Consider the following 17,292-nt stretch of genomic DNA (forward strand, 5'->3'; position numbering starts at 1 on the left):
ACTTGGGACACCACTTGTTCAGGGAAAGCCCCTGGCGGGCCGGGCCGGTTTGTTTACCAGCCACGTCCGCAGGTTCAGCCGATCGCGGCTCTCACTGGCTGCAGTTCGCTGCTGCAAGCCAATGAGGGCTGCGGGAAGCGGCGTGGGCGGAGGGACGTATGGGCTGCCGCTTCCCGCAGCCCCCATTGGCCTGGAGTGGTGAACCGCAGCCAGTGGGAGCCGCGATTGGCTGAACCTGCTGACGCAGCAGGTAAACAAACTGGCCCAGCCCGCCAGGTGCTTTCCCTGAACAAGCGGTGTCCCAAGTTTGGGAAACGCTGTTCTAAGGAATTGCCACAGGATGAGGGAGAGACTACAACTTTTTGCCACTGTAGGTAGAATAGATGATCAGTATCCTATAAACATACATAATGTAGCCCAGTGGGCTAGTTTGCCTTTATTATATTCACTGCTTTGCATTGTATTCAGCAGTAATGCAAGAAACCTACAGGCCTGTACCTTGTAAGACATTAGCTTCAGCAAGTTAGCTTAAGGCTTGAGGCCTATGAACTTTGAACAGATAAACTTTTTCACAGATAAATGGCCCAGTGGAAAACCCCAAGTATTTTGGGAGCTGAAAATAGAGTTTAAGGGGAAGTTCTGACTACAGGTACATGAGTCAGCCACAGAAGTGTCCTGGCATTGAACAGAGATACATGAGATACAGCTAAGGCTAGCCTGCTTGCTTATATAGCTTTTCTTATAAGTTTCTTATAGAGGTTTAATTATTTGTTTTATTATAATAGGTTTATATTAGAGTATATTTTGGCTGTAACACAAGGGACTTGCAGGCCACATCCTGTATGTTGAGCTAAGGCAAGGTTAGCATACATATGTTTGGGATCTTTCACCTAGATAGATGGTGATGAGCTAAAGCACAAGGTTCATATATGGCTATGACCTTTAACACAGAGGATGCATTAAAGCAGGTTGGCATAGGGGCTTTCCTAAGTTCATACCCTTTTAAACTTAACAGGTACACCACACCTTGGAACTTGGAAAGAACCAAAATAACCAGCTGGGACAGAAATAACAAATGTGATACCTAATCACAAAAGGGCCATGGTAACGAATTGACATATATGATAAGAAGTTGGGATAACTGATATACTAACCTATAGGAAAAAAGACACTCCAACATTAGTAAGGCGAGGAAATACAAATAAGGAAAAGGGGGAAAATCCCCTACTGAATATGCATCAAACATGACAGGATCAGTGTAACATATTACAAAAGTGGCATCCCTGTCTAGGGGCGGTAGGAGAAGGAGATGTAGTCCTTGGGAGGTGTCAGAATGATGGCCACTAGTGATGATGTGGAAGGTGATGGTGATGAGGAAGATGATGGCTAACACTTCAGGTGGTTCTACAAGGGATGGTGTGAGTATATGGATGTGCAGATGTACATTATGTAGTATCCCTGTCTTACTAAGTTGGGGTGTTTGTGACAGTGATAATTGTATTAATTAACTATAGTTGTAAATATAAGAGTTCCTATAGTGTGCGTTGCAACTGTGCACATTGGGGTTCCCAACTATATAATAATTTGAATAATACTGGGCCTGATCTTGGGGCAAGAACCTGTCAACCCTCAAAGTGATAACTGGGGATTCTTAAGTAATCAATATAATACATAATTAATGATCAGGCAACAATAAACAAAAATATAAAATTAGTACTGCTCCATTTGATGTCTCCTATATGACTAGGTGGAACAGGCTGGGGTTCACCGCTAACAGGCTCAATGCAGATTTTGAAAGTTTGGGAATGCATTTCTCTTAATGCATAAACTATGAAATACATTTAAAGCCAGATTACAACTAAAACTGGGACTTCTGAATGATATACCGTAGGGAGCTTATGTAACTTTTCACTGTGTTTTAGTCAGACAGGCTCCTTTAATATGTAATGTTTAAAGTATGATTCTGCTCTAAAGAGCGGCTATAAAAAGATGGCATGTGAGTGGAGGAGAGAGTTCTCTCAGTAGCCAAGTTTTTTCCAAACGTGATTAGCGATTCTGAGACACCTTAGAAAGGAGACTGCTTTTCAAAGGGCTCAGCCCCTTTAAAAGTATCTTCAGTTGCACACCAAAAACTGAAACACCTGACTCACTGGTCACTTTTGAAAACGTTTACTAAGGAGCCGTGTTTACTAGACGTATTGTTTTCTAACTGGCAGACATGCAAACTGAGCATAGGCTCTGCATGTTTTGTTTTTTTTCTTTTTTTTTAATTCCCCTTCTCACACTCATTACAAATAAGTTTTTCAGGCCAAATTAGGCTTTCAGTGACCCCTGTGCAAAACCCCATGGTCTTAACTGGTTTACAACAGAAGTAAACTGACTGGAATCATGCAAACAAATGTGCAGAGAATCAACGATGTAGAGTTTGCTCTCTTCAGCATGCAGGCTTAACAGGAGTAAAAGGCAATTAACTTGCTTTTTGTCACTAAAGTAAACAGATATGATTCTGGACTCATGCAGTCTGAGTAGGAAAAGGGTTTTAAAGGGTCTCTTCAAAATAAAATAACTTTTTTTTTTTTAAAGGGGAAATTGCAAAGGCAAGATGAAATTGGAGGATGTGTTCGGGTTGCAAACCCATTTCCCTGACTCTTTGGGTTATCTTATACCCAATGTTTAACTTGACCAGGTCCTGGGCATTTCTTGCTGTATTCAATAGATTGCAGAACAGTGCATGCTGGGGCACCTCTCCAAGTACAGATTGCATGCAAGATCACACACTAATTAAAATGGGTCTAGAAAACCCCTTGCAGCCTAGGTAGATAGGGCACCATAGGTCAACCTGGCTTTAACTTATTTTTCATTTTAAGTCAATCATTCAGCTTTACAAAAAGTGTTGACGCTTTAAAGTTCATTTGCCAAACGAAAAATAGGAGGTAAAAAATTTCTTATGTTGTGAGATGCAAAGACTGTGTCCTCTAAAGCAGTCAAGGAAGGTTGAGAGCACAGAAGGTAGGGTTTGCTTGGTTTTTTTTGTTTAATTTTTTTAACTCAGTAAGATGCTAAGGAAAAAAAGTGTGGGTGCTGTATATTTCAAGGTACTATGTGCTTTAGAAAATTGGATTAAATAAAGACACTAGTGAAAAAGTAGCATATTGCACATCAAGCTGTCACAGCAGGACTTATGTAATTTGGACAGTTGACAGAGAACTTTAAGTGGCTTCTGCTCATTTTAAAGCTTTTAGAGACTTTTCCTTGAATTTGGAGAAAAGTGTTCATTACTTTGGCGCACTACAATAGTACTGGGAGCAGCACTGTAGTTATGGATGTGCTGACCGTTATTATTTCAAATTGCATTTGGCTGTCACTTACACTACAAGAGGACAATGGGAATACAATTTTTTTTTTAAGTTACAAAAAACTGGCCTACATGTTTAAATAGCACCAAAAAACTTAAGTCACATTACTTTTTTTTGGTCCCAATTCTGGGTAAAAGTGTAACCTCCCATTAAAGAACTTAATGTGCTACAAATGGCTTGGAATTTTGAAACAGCTGATTTAAAAATATGGCTACTAAGCAGCAGGTAAATTTTATAACCACTGTTTTATAATAATTATTCATTCACTTTAGGAAAGCATGCTGGTCCTTCACAACCAGCTCTCAAGTCTATGAAGACCATGCTACGCATGCATATATGTTAATATGCCAGCTACTCTCGCTGACATACTTGAGTATCTTGGATGTAGTTTACATAATAAGATGAAGCCTCATTAGTGGGTGTTGGTACTCAAAAGTACTAGAACAGAGATGGAAAAAGATAGGTTGTGTGGAGAACAGATGTTTATAATGGGATTTTACTGATCATGTATTTTTGGTCTCTGTTCAGTGTGGTTTTTAGCATCAAATAGAGATAATTAGTTTTGTTTCAAGTTAGATATGATAGTATCTGCTGGGTTTTTGCCCAGGGCAGAAGACAGCTAATGAAACCCAGGAGGCAAAAAGACTGGTGGGCCAGGGTACTTTTATTACCTTACAGATTCTAAATGGTAGGATATTTCCATACCTGCCAGATCTGATCTGTTGAACATGCACAGTTTCCTCGCTTCAGTTTGCTGCATCACATTTCTTTTCCCCTCTATAATTGTAGGCAAAGTAAGTCTTCAGCCCACTAGAAACAGTGCTGCTTACCTGTCTAATGCCCTTTTGGGTATTGCAGTATATAACCCCAGTTCAGCATATGTCCATACATGTTCTACTAATATACTCAGTCATAATACAGCACTTTTAATACCTTGCTTTATGATGGTATATCAGCTACGAGTAACAGTATTCAGGACTTTCGTGAGAGGATATCTTTAATGTGTTATTACAAAGATTACGTTTTTGTGCCCATATAGATAAAATATTTTAGGTAGCACAGTGTGTATTTTCCAAGCATTACTATGACAAATTTTTGGTAAGATCACCACGTTTAGAGAGGAGCATGATATACAGCCTTGAGCAGAGGTCTATGAATCAGGAGATCAAGGCCATATTCTGTGTCAAGTCTGACTCTGTCTGGCCTTATATTAGCAGACAGTACAGTGGACTAGGACTCAGGAGACGAGTGTTTTATTCCTGGCTGTGCCACTGGCCTGCTGGGTGACCCTGGGCAAGTGACTTTGCATCTGTGCCTTCATTTCCACATCTAAGATGGGAATCATGATAGTGAGCTCTTTTGTAAAGGGCTTTAAAAAAAAAAAAAAAAACCACCTACCCACCCAATAGATAAAAGCACTATATGTTGATGACAAGCACTATACATGAAGAGATAGGACAGGAATCACACTCATCTGCCTTATGAAACTCTCTGCAAGGTTATGGGAGGAGATCATTCAGCATTATAATTAGGAGATGCTTTCTATCTAAGGCCTTACTTTCAAACAGTTATAAAACTAGTCTATAAAGTTCGTGCAGAAATGTCTGGTGATCACAATATATTCAGAACAAACTTTAATTGTCAAGGGGATCCCCTACAATAGGTGCTAATAAGGTCTCTTCTAGGTTTAACTTCCATAATTCATGGTTATTCTTAGTCCACATGTGACTAGAGGTAGAACTGTGACTGGTTGAGGATTTAACACAAAAAAAACAACACTACACAACACACCACAGCTACCCATATTGAGTCCTTATTTCTGCCCCCACCACAGCAAAAATAAAAATCTTAATTTTAAAATGTGGCTTAGTGTATGCATGCAATCCCTAATCACGAATATAAACTTGTAGCTCTCTGCTCATTTTGGTTTCCTCCTCAAGTTTTTGTTAGTACTATGAGCAGTAAGCTATTTTGATAATTGATTTCATTATGAAGGAAATAAGTTAGATACATAGTATTATATGGATATTCACATATGGAAGTGACCACAGACCAATTACATCTTCAAGTAGACTAGGCACATTTATTTGCATGTGTGGTTCCATAAACATGAGAACATTGAAGCAAAACACAGTATTGCCAGAAGCAATTTTGTCTGCCCTCACAGTAGCAAAATAGAACCGTACTTAAAAAGTGTAAGAGACCACTGAACTCCTGCCTTTGGAGTATACTAAAAAAAGGGCCCCAACTCAGCAGTTTGGACACAGAGTAGCAAACACCATCTGTATCCTTTTCCCCTCCATAAAAGGAACCTTTATAGTGTAGAAAAGGAAAACAAAGAAAGATTACTACCAGTAGTTATAAATACTCCTATAGTTAATCATCCAATAAGAGCATGAATTCTCATGAGACATACTGATTCAACAGCTTTGTATTTCTGACTGTTTTATTTCTGACTATACTACAATGCAAAGTACCCAATAAGTGAAACTGCGATATACAGTTCAATGTTTTATTCCTCCCAATTACACCCATTTTAAGAATATTTCTTCTAAAACAAGAAGTTCAGCAAAAGTAAAAGCTAACTTTTTTTGCTAAATTTTACTATATTCTTAAAATCCAGTATAACTCAGTTTTGATCAGGAACAATTAAATGTGTACGTGTACTGATTTGCTTGCCATCATTACCACCTCTTCGTTCATAGCTCTGAAATTTAAAGACATTCAGTAACAGAGCTACTCACACAGGGTTGTACATTTATGAAAATTTATCATTCCACACTGATTACTAGAGTTAATGAGAACAGCAATGAACATAAACAGTTTTGACATGTACAGGTGATCTGTCTACAGCAAGAATTCATATTGTACCCAAAACAAGGTACAGACTGTTTAAAATAATTAGTGGTGGATAAAAACATTGACAGTTTAAATTGCATGTTTAATCTTGTTGTAGCAACAAGTCAGCTAATGAAGCAAAGTTTCTTCATTGTGAACACTAAGTTTAGCTCCATACATGAAGATCCAATATCTTTGATAAAAATTTTTAGCTTGAAGCAGTATCATAAAAAAGGGAAGAAAAACAAAAACAAAAAACACATTGACGCCAAGTGGCAGTAACAGACTAGTTTAGATTTTGTGCCCCTTAGGCATCAATGAAACATTAGCACCACCATGAGGCAGTCAATAGATTTTCTGTTTTTAGCCATGACACACCCACAGCCTTCAGTATTAATTGGGCAGCCAATTTAATGACCAGGATACTAGTATGAATAATATTTTGGATATCATTGGTGTCTGCGCTCTCATGCCCAGCTTAAATAGATTCATGTTATTTGCTACTTGAGTTTCAAAGACATTCTGACCTCATTTGAATTGGTGTGACTAAACTTAAACAGAACTGCTCCAGATTTAGACTGGTGGCAAAAACCCATCTAACTCTCAGCCATGGATGCAAAAGCAAAATCAACATTGCTGGATTCAGAAAGAATCGCTGTTTGAAAAAGGGCACTTAACTGGGGCCTTAGCTAGGTAGCTTGGGTTGCTTGCCTATACAGCATCAGTCTTTGCCTATTCCCAAAAATCTCCTAACCTACAACCAACATCAAGCACCTGCTCTTATATGTCAAGCTACTTTGATTTAAAAAAAAAACCAAAACCTAAGCATCTTAGTTGAGTTCATCTTTCTCAGCTTTATGGACTCACTAGGAAGGTGGTCTTATTTGTATTCCGAGATAGATGATCAGTAAAAGTCATAGTAACATTATAAACTACCACTGATGTAGCTGGCAGCATGATTTAATATAAGCAATACAGTTTAATTCCTTGTAACAGGGAACACAAACAGCCTTGCCAATGTACCACCTCAACACACACATCCCCACCTTCCCCTAGCAACGATCTACATAAATGCCTACTAAGAAAGCTGTTCACTTTGCACTACATTCTGTTTAGCACAGCCAGGTTCTGAAGGATTTCCACAGGGAATAAACTCCATAGTTGGGAATCCTTCACTAAGTCATGTCTTTGAGAGAACATACTTAAGAGACTACCAAAAAAAAGCCTCTTAAATATAAGGGAGAGGCTGATGCTGGAAGAAAGAAAGCCAATGTTCTCCAAACCTGAGTGCCTAAAAACTATGTACTTAAAGCTTTATTTAGCCATCTTCAGTCTTAGGATTGGACTTCAGAATTGTGAATATTTAACGCCTCTCAATTTTTATTTTGGTGCCTAAACAAGGCTCTTACTTGAAACATCTAGTCTGAATATTTTTTGCTCGTCCTGTTCAAAAAAATTTCACTCTCTTTACACTTGGATGAAGGTTTAGGGAACAACTTTACTGACCCCCCCCCAAAAAAATCTCCACCCACTGAACGATTCTGATGCTTGTGTGTTTGAAGTGATTTTAGTGTTGCAAAATGAAAATTTCACTTACACCTACAATTTTTGAACTTCTTAAGGAACACTGTTCAGTTAAGTGCACCTGCTTTGTGTATGTCATATTGAGGATGGGGAAGGAGAACCATTACCACCTTTACTGATGTGAAGTCACATGGTAGGCTTCCATTGCTACATGGAAACGCACACTGGTGAGAGCCTGCCTGACTTGTGGCACCTTTGCTTGTATCAAAGTACAAGAATACTAGAAAGATTTTCAGAGAAAAGAGAACTTGTAGGCCACTGCACAATTTAGTTATAATATCCAGTTCTAATGAATCTTTCATCAATTTTTGCAAGTCAGTTTTAAGTTACTGACAAAATAAATAGTTCTCTTCCCTCTCTCAGGTGGGCTCCCCCCCAACATTTTTTAACGTAGAGGCTACTTCATATTTCTCTGTGGGACAACTTAAAAACCTAGACAGCTGGGTTCTCATCCCAATGCACACTGGGCCATTTCCTCCATTCTGGAAAGCAGGCACACTACTCCAGTTCTTGAAATACGTTTTCTGCTCACAAGAATGGAGAAGATATTCGGGGAACAGGACAACAACTCTCACACATGCCCCTACACATACAATATCAGACACTTCCTGTAGCCTTGGATATTTTTAAGTGTTAAAACAGCAATTGCTTTGTTAAGCTGCTGAAAATAATTTTAAAGTAACATTAAGGTTTTTACCTGAAGCTACAAAAATCGAAGAAATCCAAACTTTTAAATGAAATTACATTAGACACACATTACCTGAATGCGTACGAATGCAATTTATAGCGACTATAAAAAGAGGATATCCACAGAGATATTGGAGGGCTATTCAAAAACCTCCCTACTAGCGCCTTCAACTATTACCATTTATAAGGTCTGCAGGATGAAGACTGTCGCCTGTAATGCTTATGAATGCTGGTCCCAGGAACTTCCGTTTAGCCAAATGAATTCAAGTGTTCATTACCTTTTCCCAACAAACTTTAGATTACATATACTAAATTTCAGAAGACTCCATATTCTGCAATACTCAAGCAAAGCAGGATGATTTCAGAGGATCTAAGTTCCATGGTTTTGTAGATACAAGTCAGAGCCTCTAACTTCTAAGATATTTAAAAGAAACTTGATGGATTTCTCCCACAATAGTTATTTAAAAACTATGTACTTTGTGAAAAGTCAAATGTTTGTTATAACATGCATTAAAAATCCTGTGTTCTAGTCCTTTTAAAAAAAACCCAAAACAAAGAAGGAAAAACAAAACAAAAGAACACCACAAAGTGAACAAAGTTTTGGTAAAGGTTGGCTATGTGATTCAAAACTGAATTTAATCTGACAAAACAGTACCAGGACAAATAATTTTATATTTATGAGAAAGATACTTAACATTCTCACTCAATTTGGGGCGATGGAAAAATATAAAAAACATTCAGTTTTAGATTAGTTCTCTTTTATTAGGTCAGCATTTAAGACAGCTAAAACATGGGAGTCTACATTCTTGAACAGGGTTGCTTGACATGCAAGAACAGGGTCTTATTTTTAGAGTTATAGTAAATACTGCTGCTGAGAGGCAGCACAAGATTATAGTATTTTCAATGTGGAACTTTTTTTTATTATTCAAGTCTTGCCTAAAGTGTGGCACAATCAAAACATTCTGAACAGCTGGTTAGGAAGGTAGCCAAGATGTAAGAAAGATGTCTGAGCCTCCTTTTCAAGGGCAGCCAACTCTTGTACTGTAGGTGCCAAAATATCCACATGGCCTTTATAGGTTCCACCTGCCAAAAAAGAACCACACTATAAAGGACATGCTTGAAATAACTTGTCCGCAGTACTTAGGTTCAGTTGCAATTGTTCAGAAAGTTAGTTATTCCAGCCTTACTAACTTGCTACTGGCAAACTTGAAGCCCTCACCACACACAGTAAATCCTATCTGTTGCAAGTAAGCTAGAAACAAACTGTAATTATCCAGACAAAAACCAATAAAAATACCTTTCATAAACCAGAGAGTTTAGAAGGTCAGTTTATTTAACTGCATTTATGTGATGGTTAAACACATGCTCAGGGCCATAAATACATACCCATGCTTTCAACTGCCTGGAAAGAATCCACGTCCTTATGTGCATGCAGACACATTTTTATATAAATTTATATTTTGAAAAAACAGAATCCTGTATTACCACAGAGGGATGTTACATTTGATGGCCTGCCATGTATCACAGACAGTCAGTCAGATATGGAGGGTGGAGTGAAAATAATCATGGATGCTTTGTTTAGTGACATGGGCTCTTCCAAAAGGTTACATAAAAAGTGGTTATATAAAATTAAAAGTCCTAGGATAGGGATCATTGTCAATTTATTGTTATTAAGTCACTCTTTCCACTAATAGACTGAACATATTACTAGACTACCGAACACTAATTAGTTGCTTACCGCCTGCAGCCCTTCTTTGTCCATATGTAACTTTCCCATCGAAGTCATCCACTGGTACTTTTATATCTGGCTCAACTTGGGAAATAGTACAATTCAGGTGCTCTTCAATCTCACCCAGCAACTAAGAAAGAAAAAATAATTCAGTCTTAAAGATTCTTCCATTTCTGAACCAGAAGATAGTATTATATTGTTCTAAACCAGTGATTACGTTCAGTGGTTCCAACCGGAGTGGCATACATTCAAGAACAGAGTTTGCCCTGAAAGGAATAAAGGATCAGAAGTGCATGCATACTAGCTTGGACTCTATGACCTCTTGAGTTCCGTCGAGCCCTCCACTTCTGTGGTTCTCTTCCCTCTTCCTAAGGCAGGATTAAGTATATCTCTAGACAGTCCTTGACAGCTGCGTTTGTCTAACCTGTTCTTAAAAGCCTCCAGTGACAGGAATTCTACCACCTTTCCAGGTAACCTGTTCAATTGCTTAACTATCCTTACATTTAACGCCCCCCCCTTCTAATATCCAACCTAAATTTCCCTTTTTACAAACGAAGCTGATTAGTTCTTGTTCTACTCTCAGTGGACATATAAACAGAAACAGAACAGTGATCAGCTGTTTTCTTTATAACAAACTTTTACATTTGAAGACTTCTGTCCCCCAAAGTCATGTTTTCAACCATTGCTTGCAGGTCATGTTTTTTAAACCTCTTATTTTTGTTGCTCTCTGAACTCTCTCCAATTTGTCTACATGTTTTTTAAATGGTGGTGCCCAAGAAGTGGACATAGTACTCCAGCTGAGGCCCCACCAATGGTGGGGAAAGGGGATTTACTACCTCTTGTGTCTTACATATGGACACTCCTTTTAATACACCCCAGAATAGCCATAACTGTTATAAATCAAGTAACTCTCTATGGGCAGATCCCCTACATCCAAAGAGTGCCCCTACTGCAGTGGTTTTCAAACTTTTTATACTGGAGACCCCTTTCACACAGCAAGCCTCTGATCGTGACTCCCCCCTTATAAATTAAAATGTGGAGGGGAGGTAATTTAATTGGAGCTTGGGGCTATCAGCCCCATGGAGCTGACAGCTCATGACCCCCATGTAACCACCTTGCAACCCCCCGAGGAGTCACGATGCCCAGTTTGAGAACCTCTTCCCTAACTTTAATGGGGCCGACCTACACAGAATAACTTGTTGGCTGAACCTAACTGCTTATTTTATTACATAAAAGGTATTATATTTCACAAGTGCAAGTTGCCATGAATTTCCAGCAATTTCATATGTGACGTATCCCATTCGAAAAATCTGTATTTGTATAAAAGTGATATTCTCAGGTTAAGAGGAATGACAGATATAAAGATACTTTATCTTAATAAATGAAATGGATTAAACAATATCAGATTTTTAATCCCATTTTATAACAGTCCACAGCATGTCATTAGGAAGGTGATAAAATACATATCCAGAACAACATGCAGATTCTGAATGCAAGATGAGAATATAAGATTCCTATCAGTCTGTGCAATAGCAGCATAAATCAGCTGCACTTTAAGTTATCAAAATTTGATTGGGAATTATTGTATGAGGTGATATTACATTCTTGAAACGGACATGCAAACTAATAGTCACCAGTCTATTTGACTAGACCATAAGAGTGAGACATTCTGCTTTCTACTTTGAATCATTTTTAAATTAAACATTCACTAGCAATATCTTAGCATAATGGAGTCAGTTATTTTATCTGTGAAAACACTGGATGTAAGTCAGTGCCAAAACTAAGAGGCTAGAAAAAAAAAAGTTCTTGGATATTTATCATCAACAGGATAATAGAATAATCAAAATGAATTTCAGAATTTGTAGATTAAAATGAGATACGTATTCCCAACCACATCATTTTTCACTTTAAATAAAACTATTTTTAAAAGTTTCAAAATCTCATAGATGAAGACAACATGATTTATACTTCAATTAAAACTAGACTAGACCGATAAGGCACATTCCTCAATCCTTGAGAAACTAGTATCAGCTATTTTTTCCCCTTTTAAATAAATAGGTGATTTTTTGAATAAAGAACAAATGAAAGATTACCTGCATCTCATTGTACCATATAGTGCAACCTCCATCTTCCTTCAGCCTGGTATTATAGCAACCCTTTCCACGGCTACTACAAACGTGATACCACACCTAGACAAGAAGTGAAAAATATGCCACACAAAAATGATGCATTTATTATTTTCATTAAATCCAGTGTAGGAACTACAATGCTCAGTTAAAGATGCAAGAAGCAGATGCACTAAACCAAAATTAAGTGTACAAACAAACTGGTGTTTTCCAAAGCAAGAGATTAAGTTAGGTATCAGCCACAATAAAAACTTTACTCAAAAGAACTTTTGTTCCACCCAGTGCCTCTGCTTTTGGATTAGAATTACCTTCTCTTTTTCTGTTGCCACGAGGGAAATCGCCAGACCCATTCTGAAATGTTTGAAAGAAGTACTTAAATAAATATTTCTAAAGTGCATTTGAAGCATTAAACAAACCTCATAAGACTGATGAAGGTTCCAACATACCTTTCAGCTCTGCCTACTCTCCCAATTCGATGAACGTAGTTTTGCTTTTCATCAGGGAGTGTGACATTGATAACTGCATTTTAAAAAGAAGTGGATGTTACCACATATAGGAGTATGACACTTCATAGCGGGAGCATACAACCCAGGTTGTACTAATTACGTCTAGTAATCATACATATTGTTAATTTATTCTGCCTCAACTCTGCTGTAATCCCTTTTTCCATGCATATAAAAAAAAAAACAGTTTTACAGAGTAACAAAACAGTTGTTGACATGAAAGTTACCTTTAACAAATGATATTTTAAAAATTTTATTTTTCTTGTTTCAAACCCCCCCCCCCCCACCTCCAAAATTATAAGCAGCTCAGGTAGCAACACCTATAGTTAAGGTTGCTCAACACTTCACAGTACAAGACTGTTTTCTGGAGGGGAGGGAGGGAGGGGGAAAAAAAAGTGATTATGTAGTTACAGACAGCAACATAAAACACATACATACACAAGATGGCCAAATTAAGATTGCCCATGAACTTCCTAATAGTCGAGTGCTTGATTTTGTAACCATAAAGTTCTCAGTGTAGTTATTATATACTTGGCTTACATATTCAAATACTTAAAAAAATCCTTACAGAGTTCCATAGCTAAAATTCAGGTGTCAATCATATTTAGACTTCTTACCATAAGGAACACCACGGATATCAATTCCTCTAGCAGCTACATCGGTGCAGATCAAGAATCTGACATCTCCCTTCTAAGGAAAAATTGAATTCATAGTTAAACCCACTACAGTTTTTTTTTTTTTTAATTTCTCCCACCCTCACCTCATACTCACTTCAAGGGCCTTTAAATAGAGAATTCTTTGAGAGCTGGGTGATTTATTTAGCCTAACATTAGGTTCCTTTAAAAAAAATTTAATTGGTCCTAGTCTTTAGAAGCTACACAATCAATTACAGTAACATGTCAGAAGAGTTTAGACAATAGTGAACAATTACATCCTGGGCCTCTGGCTTGATGAGCCATTTTAATGTGGATGCTACTAAAATTGGAGGACTGGTCATACACCTTAAAGCATGGCTTATGCTATTAATTAGACACCACATATGACATTACGAGCCCTATCCCATGTTCACAGGAGCAAACTATTTGCTTACAACTTCAGGTAAGTAGCAGGGGGTAGCTGTGTTAGTCTGTATCCACATCTGAAGAAGTGAGGTTTTTACCCACGAAAGCTTATGCTCAAATAAATCTGTCAGTCTTTAAGGTGCCACCAGACTCTGTTTTTTCAGGTAAGTAGGTAGGCTACTAAAGTAGTAATCTTTCCACATTCCATACTGCACTGTGAAGGACTTGTTCACTCCTCTCTGGAACTCTGAGTAGCATGAAATGGAGAAGTGTTTGGGCAAAATGGCAGATACACTTTGCTCTCTCAATCTAGAGATTACAAGGCCATCCGGCATCACAAACATCATTATGAAATAAACACCCTTTTTGCAGTGGTTTGGGAGTATTGCAGTTCCACATCCAGTCATCCTAGTTCAGATTTGTATGGAGACTAAGAGAAGCACCATAAAAATAGCCTGTATTTTACCTTAAATCTTTCCAAATTTTGTTTTCTTTCATGAGGTTTTCTGTCACCATGCAGACAGACACATGAGAACTGATGTCCTTTCCTATCTGGGCCTGAAAAAAAGTTAGAATATTCTATTAAACAAAGAATACAATATACACACATTCACTGATCACACCAACGGCATACTACAAATATTTAGATGTTTAAGTCCAGAACTTATGGTGACAGTATTCAGATGTAGTACAAACAAAGATGACCTCTGTGAGAAGAGAGGTTTTAAATGTCAAGCAGAAGATACAGTTCAGACATATCACAGTAATGTACTATTTTGTTACAGGACAGTTCATTTTAAGCTATTATTTGGAAGGTATAAGTGACACATTGCAAGTAAGTTTACATTTTACAGTACATGGATCTCGGGTGCCAAGAGGCCAAGAAAAGTTTGGTAATCATAGTACGCCACCAACACAGCTGAGCAACTAGTGGTTAACTAATGTTACAGCTTTCAGAAAATTTTATAATTAAGACCTGAAACATTCTGAAAGAACAAAAAACAATTTGATATAAACATCTTCAAGTGTTAGTATTTCTTTAAAGCAAAAGTGAAAGACTATTTCAAGCCTACACAGTCAATTTTGAGATATCAATAAAATGGATTAAATAAGTTGGAGAAATATTACCTCCTCCTTGTTGCATAAAGTACTGCTCCATGTTATCACAGTCTATTTTAGTTCTGCAGAAAATAATTGCTTGATCCATCTTGTGTTCCTTAATTGCTCGAACAGCGTATTCTCCCTTCAGTATTTTAATAGCTTCAGACCACATTTCTGAGTATAACAAGAGATGTGTGTCACTCAAAGCATTTATAAAAATGCTATTTTCTAAGTATATTACTGTATGGTTTTCTGAAGGCTGCTTTGAACACTTATCACAGAAACCAGGTGTATTAGTATGGATGGGTGCCAGGTTTGCAGCACTCACTTCCTCCTGCCCCAAAGGAAAAGGGCGAAGAATTCTCTTTCCCCAGCACGTGGAAGTTACCTTCTCTCAGCCACTAAGATTGTCTGCAGACTCCGGCAGACATCCCTGCCTCAGTTATATTCAGATTCCATTTTCAAGCTTTTCTTTGCTAACTTGAGGACTAGCAACTCAAGCTTTTTCTTAATTGGACTATGACCTAATCACTGGACTCCAGAAGCGGAGACATGATATACCTTTTTGTAGGGCCTCTCTCTTAATGCAGCCCAACTCTGCCTCATGATATCTTCTAAAGCAGAGGTAGACAAACTTTTTGGCCTCAGGGCCACATCTGGGTGGAGAAATTGTATGCAGGGCCATGAATGTAGGGCTGGGGCAGGGGTGTGGGAAGGGGTACAGTGAGAAGGAAAGGGCTCAGGGCAAGGGGTTGGAGTGCAGGAGGGGTGCAGCAGGGTACTCCAGGCAGGAGGGGTTTGGCCTGGCACCACTTACCTCGAAGGGCTCTGGGGTAGCAGCAGCAGCAGCATGCAGCGGGACTAAGGAGGGCTCCCTGCCTACCCTTGCCCCATATTGCTCCTGGAAGTGGCCAGCATGTCTGGCAATGGCTCCAGGGGGTGGGGTGAGGCAGGGCATGCAGCTCCGCCACGGGCTCCCTTCGCCTATGTGTACCAACCCCGAAGCTCCCATTGGCTGCGGTTCCCCATTCCTGGCCAATGGGAGCTGTGGAGGGTGGTGCCTGCAGGCAAGGGCAGTGCACAGAGCCTTCTTCCCTCTTATCCCCGCTTCCCAAAAGGGGTGGCAGGGACATGGTGCCGGCTGCTTCAGGGAGTGGTGCGGGGCCAGGGCAGGCAGGGAGCCTGCCTTAGCCCTGCTGTGCCATGGGGCTGGCAATCCTACAGGCCAGACTGAAAGCCCTGATGGGCCAGATCCCGCCCGTGGGCCATAGTTTTCCCTCTCCTGTTCTAAAGAATACTATTTTAAAAGCCACTGCTCTGATACCAAAATGTTGTTAAGACCTCAGAATAAATTCAATTACCTGGACTGTTAACACCAGGCCTTGTATTATCTTTTGCATGTACCTCATCAGTCTAGAAAGAGGAAAAAAAAACACCAAAACATGTTATTTAATTACAGCAGTGCCTTCATAACTACAATAGTATGCAAAAGTAGCAGCAATTTGCATTTTATTTATTAAACACCAACAATCTATTTGACGTTTAGGACACAAGACAGCCACTGCTCCAAAGGCCTTGCCTATCATAGAATCATAGAATATCAGGGTTGGAAGGGACCTCAGGAGGTCATCTAATCCAACCCCCTGCTCAAAGCAGGAGATTCTACCACCTCCCTAGGTAACGCATTCCAGTGTTTCACCACCCTCCTAGTGAAAAAGTTTTCCTAATATCCAACCTAAACCTCCCCCACTGCAACTTGAGACCATTACTCCTTGTCCTGTCCTCTTCTACCACTGAGAATAATCTAGAATAGACTAGAATAGTCTAGAATGCCTAACATTAGCAAGCATGAAAGGTGAAGTTCTTGTCCCAATAGAATCAATGGGAGTATTGCAGAGTTGCCAACCCTCCAGGATTGTGCTGGAACCTCCAAAAATTAAAGATTAAATCTTTCATTAAAGATTATGTCATGTGATGAAACCTCCAGGAAGATACCCACCCAAAATTGGCAACCCTAATTGCTATCAACTTAATCTGAAGTGAAATTTTTGCACCGAGTTTTCAGATGAATTTTCCTATCTCTAGGCCAAAAGTAGTTTGAATTTTGGGAAATTTAGAAAAATAAAAGTGTCAGTGTTTATTTTATAGATATTGCTTTACCTCTATGTTTCAGTTTACTTAGTCCAAGAGCATAGAGCAAATCAATTGCATGGCAAGAATTATATCTCCTGCTCCTTTCTCTAACCAACATTGATTCTCTGACTGCTGAAAGGGAAACTACAGTATTCTGAGGGAGAGTTACAAAAT

At 38.8% G+C, this 17,292-nt stretch overlaps 1 protein-coding gene across 3 annotated transcripts in view; it reads right to left on the reverse strand.

Annotated features, from left to right (window-relative positions):
- The window catches only part of DDX1 (DEAD-box helicase 1), a 413,174-nt gene that overhangs the window by 370,251 nt on the left and 25,631 nt on the right, over nucleotides 1-17,292 (reverse strand). For 2 of the 3 annotated variants that reach the window (XM_074947602.1, XM_074947603.1), the window contains exons 18-26: nucleotides 16,347-16,398; nucleotides 15,013-15,159; nucleotides 14,351-14,442; nucleotides 13,441-13,513; nucleotides 12,767-12,839; nucleotides 12,629-12,671; nucleotides 12,288-12,383; nucleotides 10,204-10,324; nucleotides 9,209-9,548 (exon numbers count right to left, since the gene is read on the reverse strand). In XM_074947602.1, the coding sequence (XP_074803703.1) occupies nucleotides 9,418-9,548; nucleotides 10,204-10,324; nucleotides 12,288-12,383; nucleotides 12,629-12,671; nucleotides 12,767-12,839; nucleotides 13,441-13,513; nucleotides 14,351-14,442; nucleotides 15,013-15,159; nucleotides 16,347-16,398 (828 nt within the window). In that variant the 3' untranslated portion in view covers nucleotides 9,209-9,417. Of the gene's footprint in view, nucleotides 1-9,208; nucleotides 9,549-10,203; nucleotides 10,325-12,287; nucleotides 12,384-12,628; nucleotides 12,672-12,766; nucleotides 12,840-13,440; nucleotides 13,514-14,350; nucleotides 14,443-15,012; nucleotides 15,160-16,346; nucleotides 16,399-17,292 lie in introns of those variants that run through there. The other variant, XM_074947604.1, reaches the window with a different exon arrangement.

This window comes from Natator depressus, chromosome 3 (assembly GCF_965152275.1).
Source record: "Natator depressus isolate rNatDep1 chromosome 3, rNatDep2.hap1, whole genome shotgun sequence".
In the NCBI taxonomy this organism is placed as follows: Eukaryota; Metazoa; Chordata; order Testudines; family Cheloniidae; genus Natator; species Natator depressus.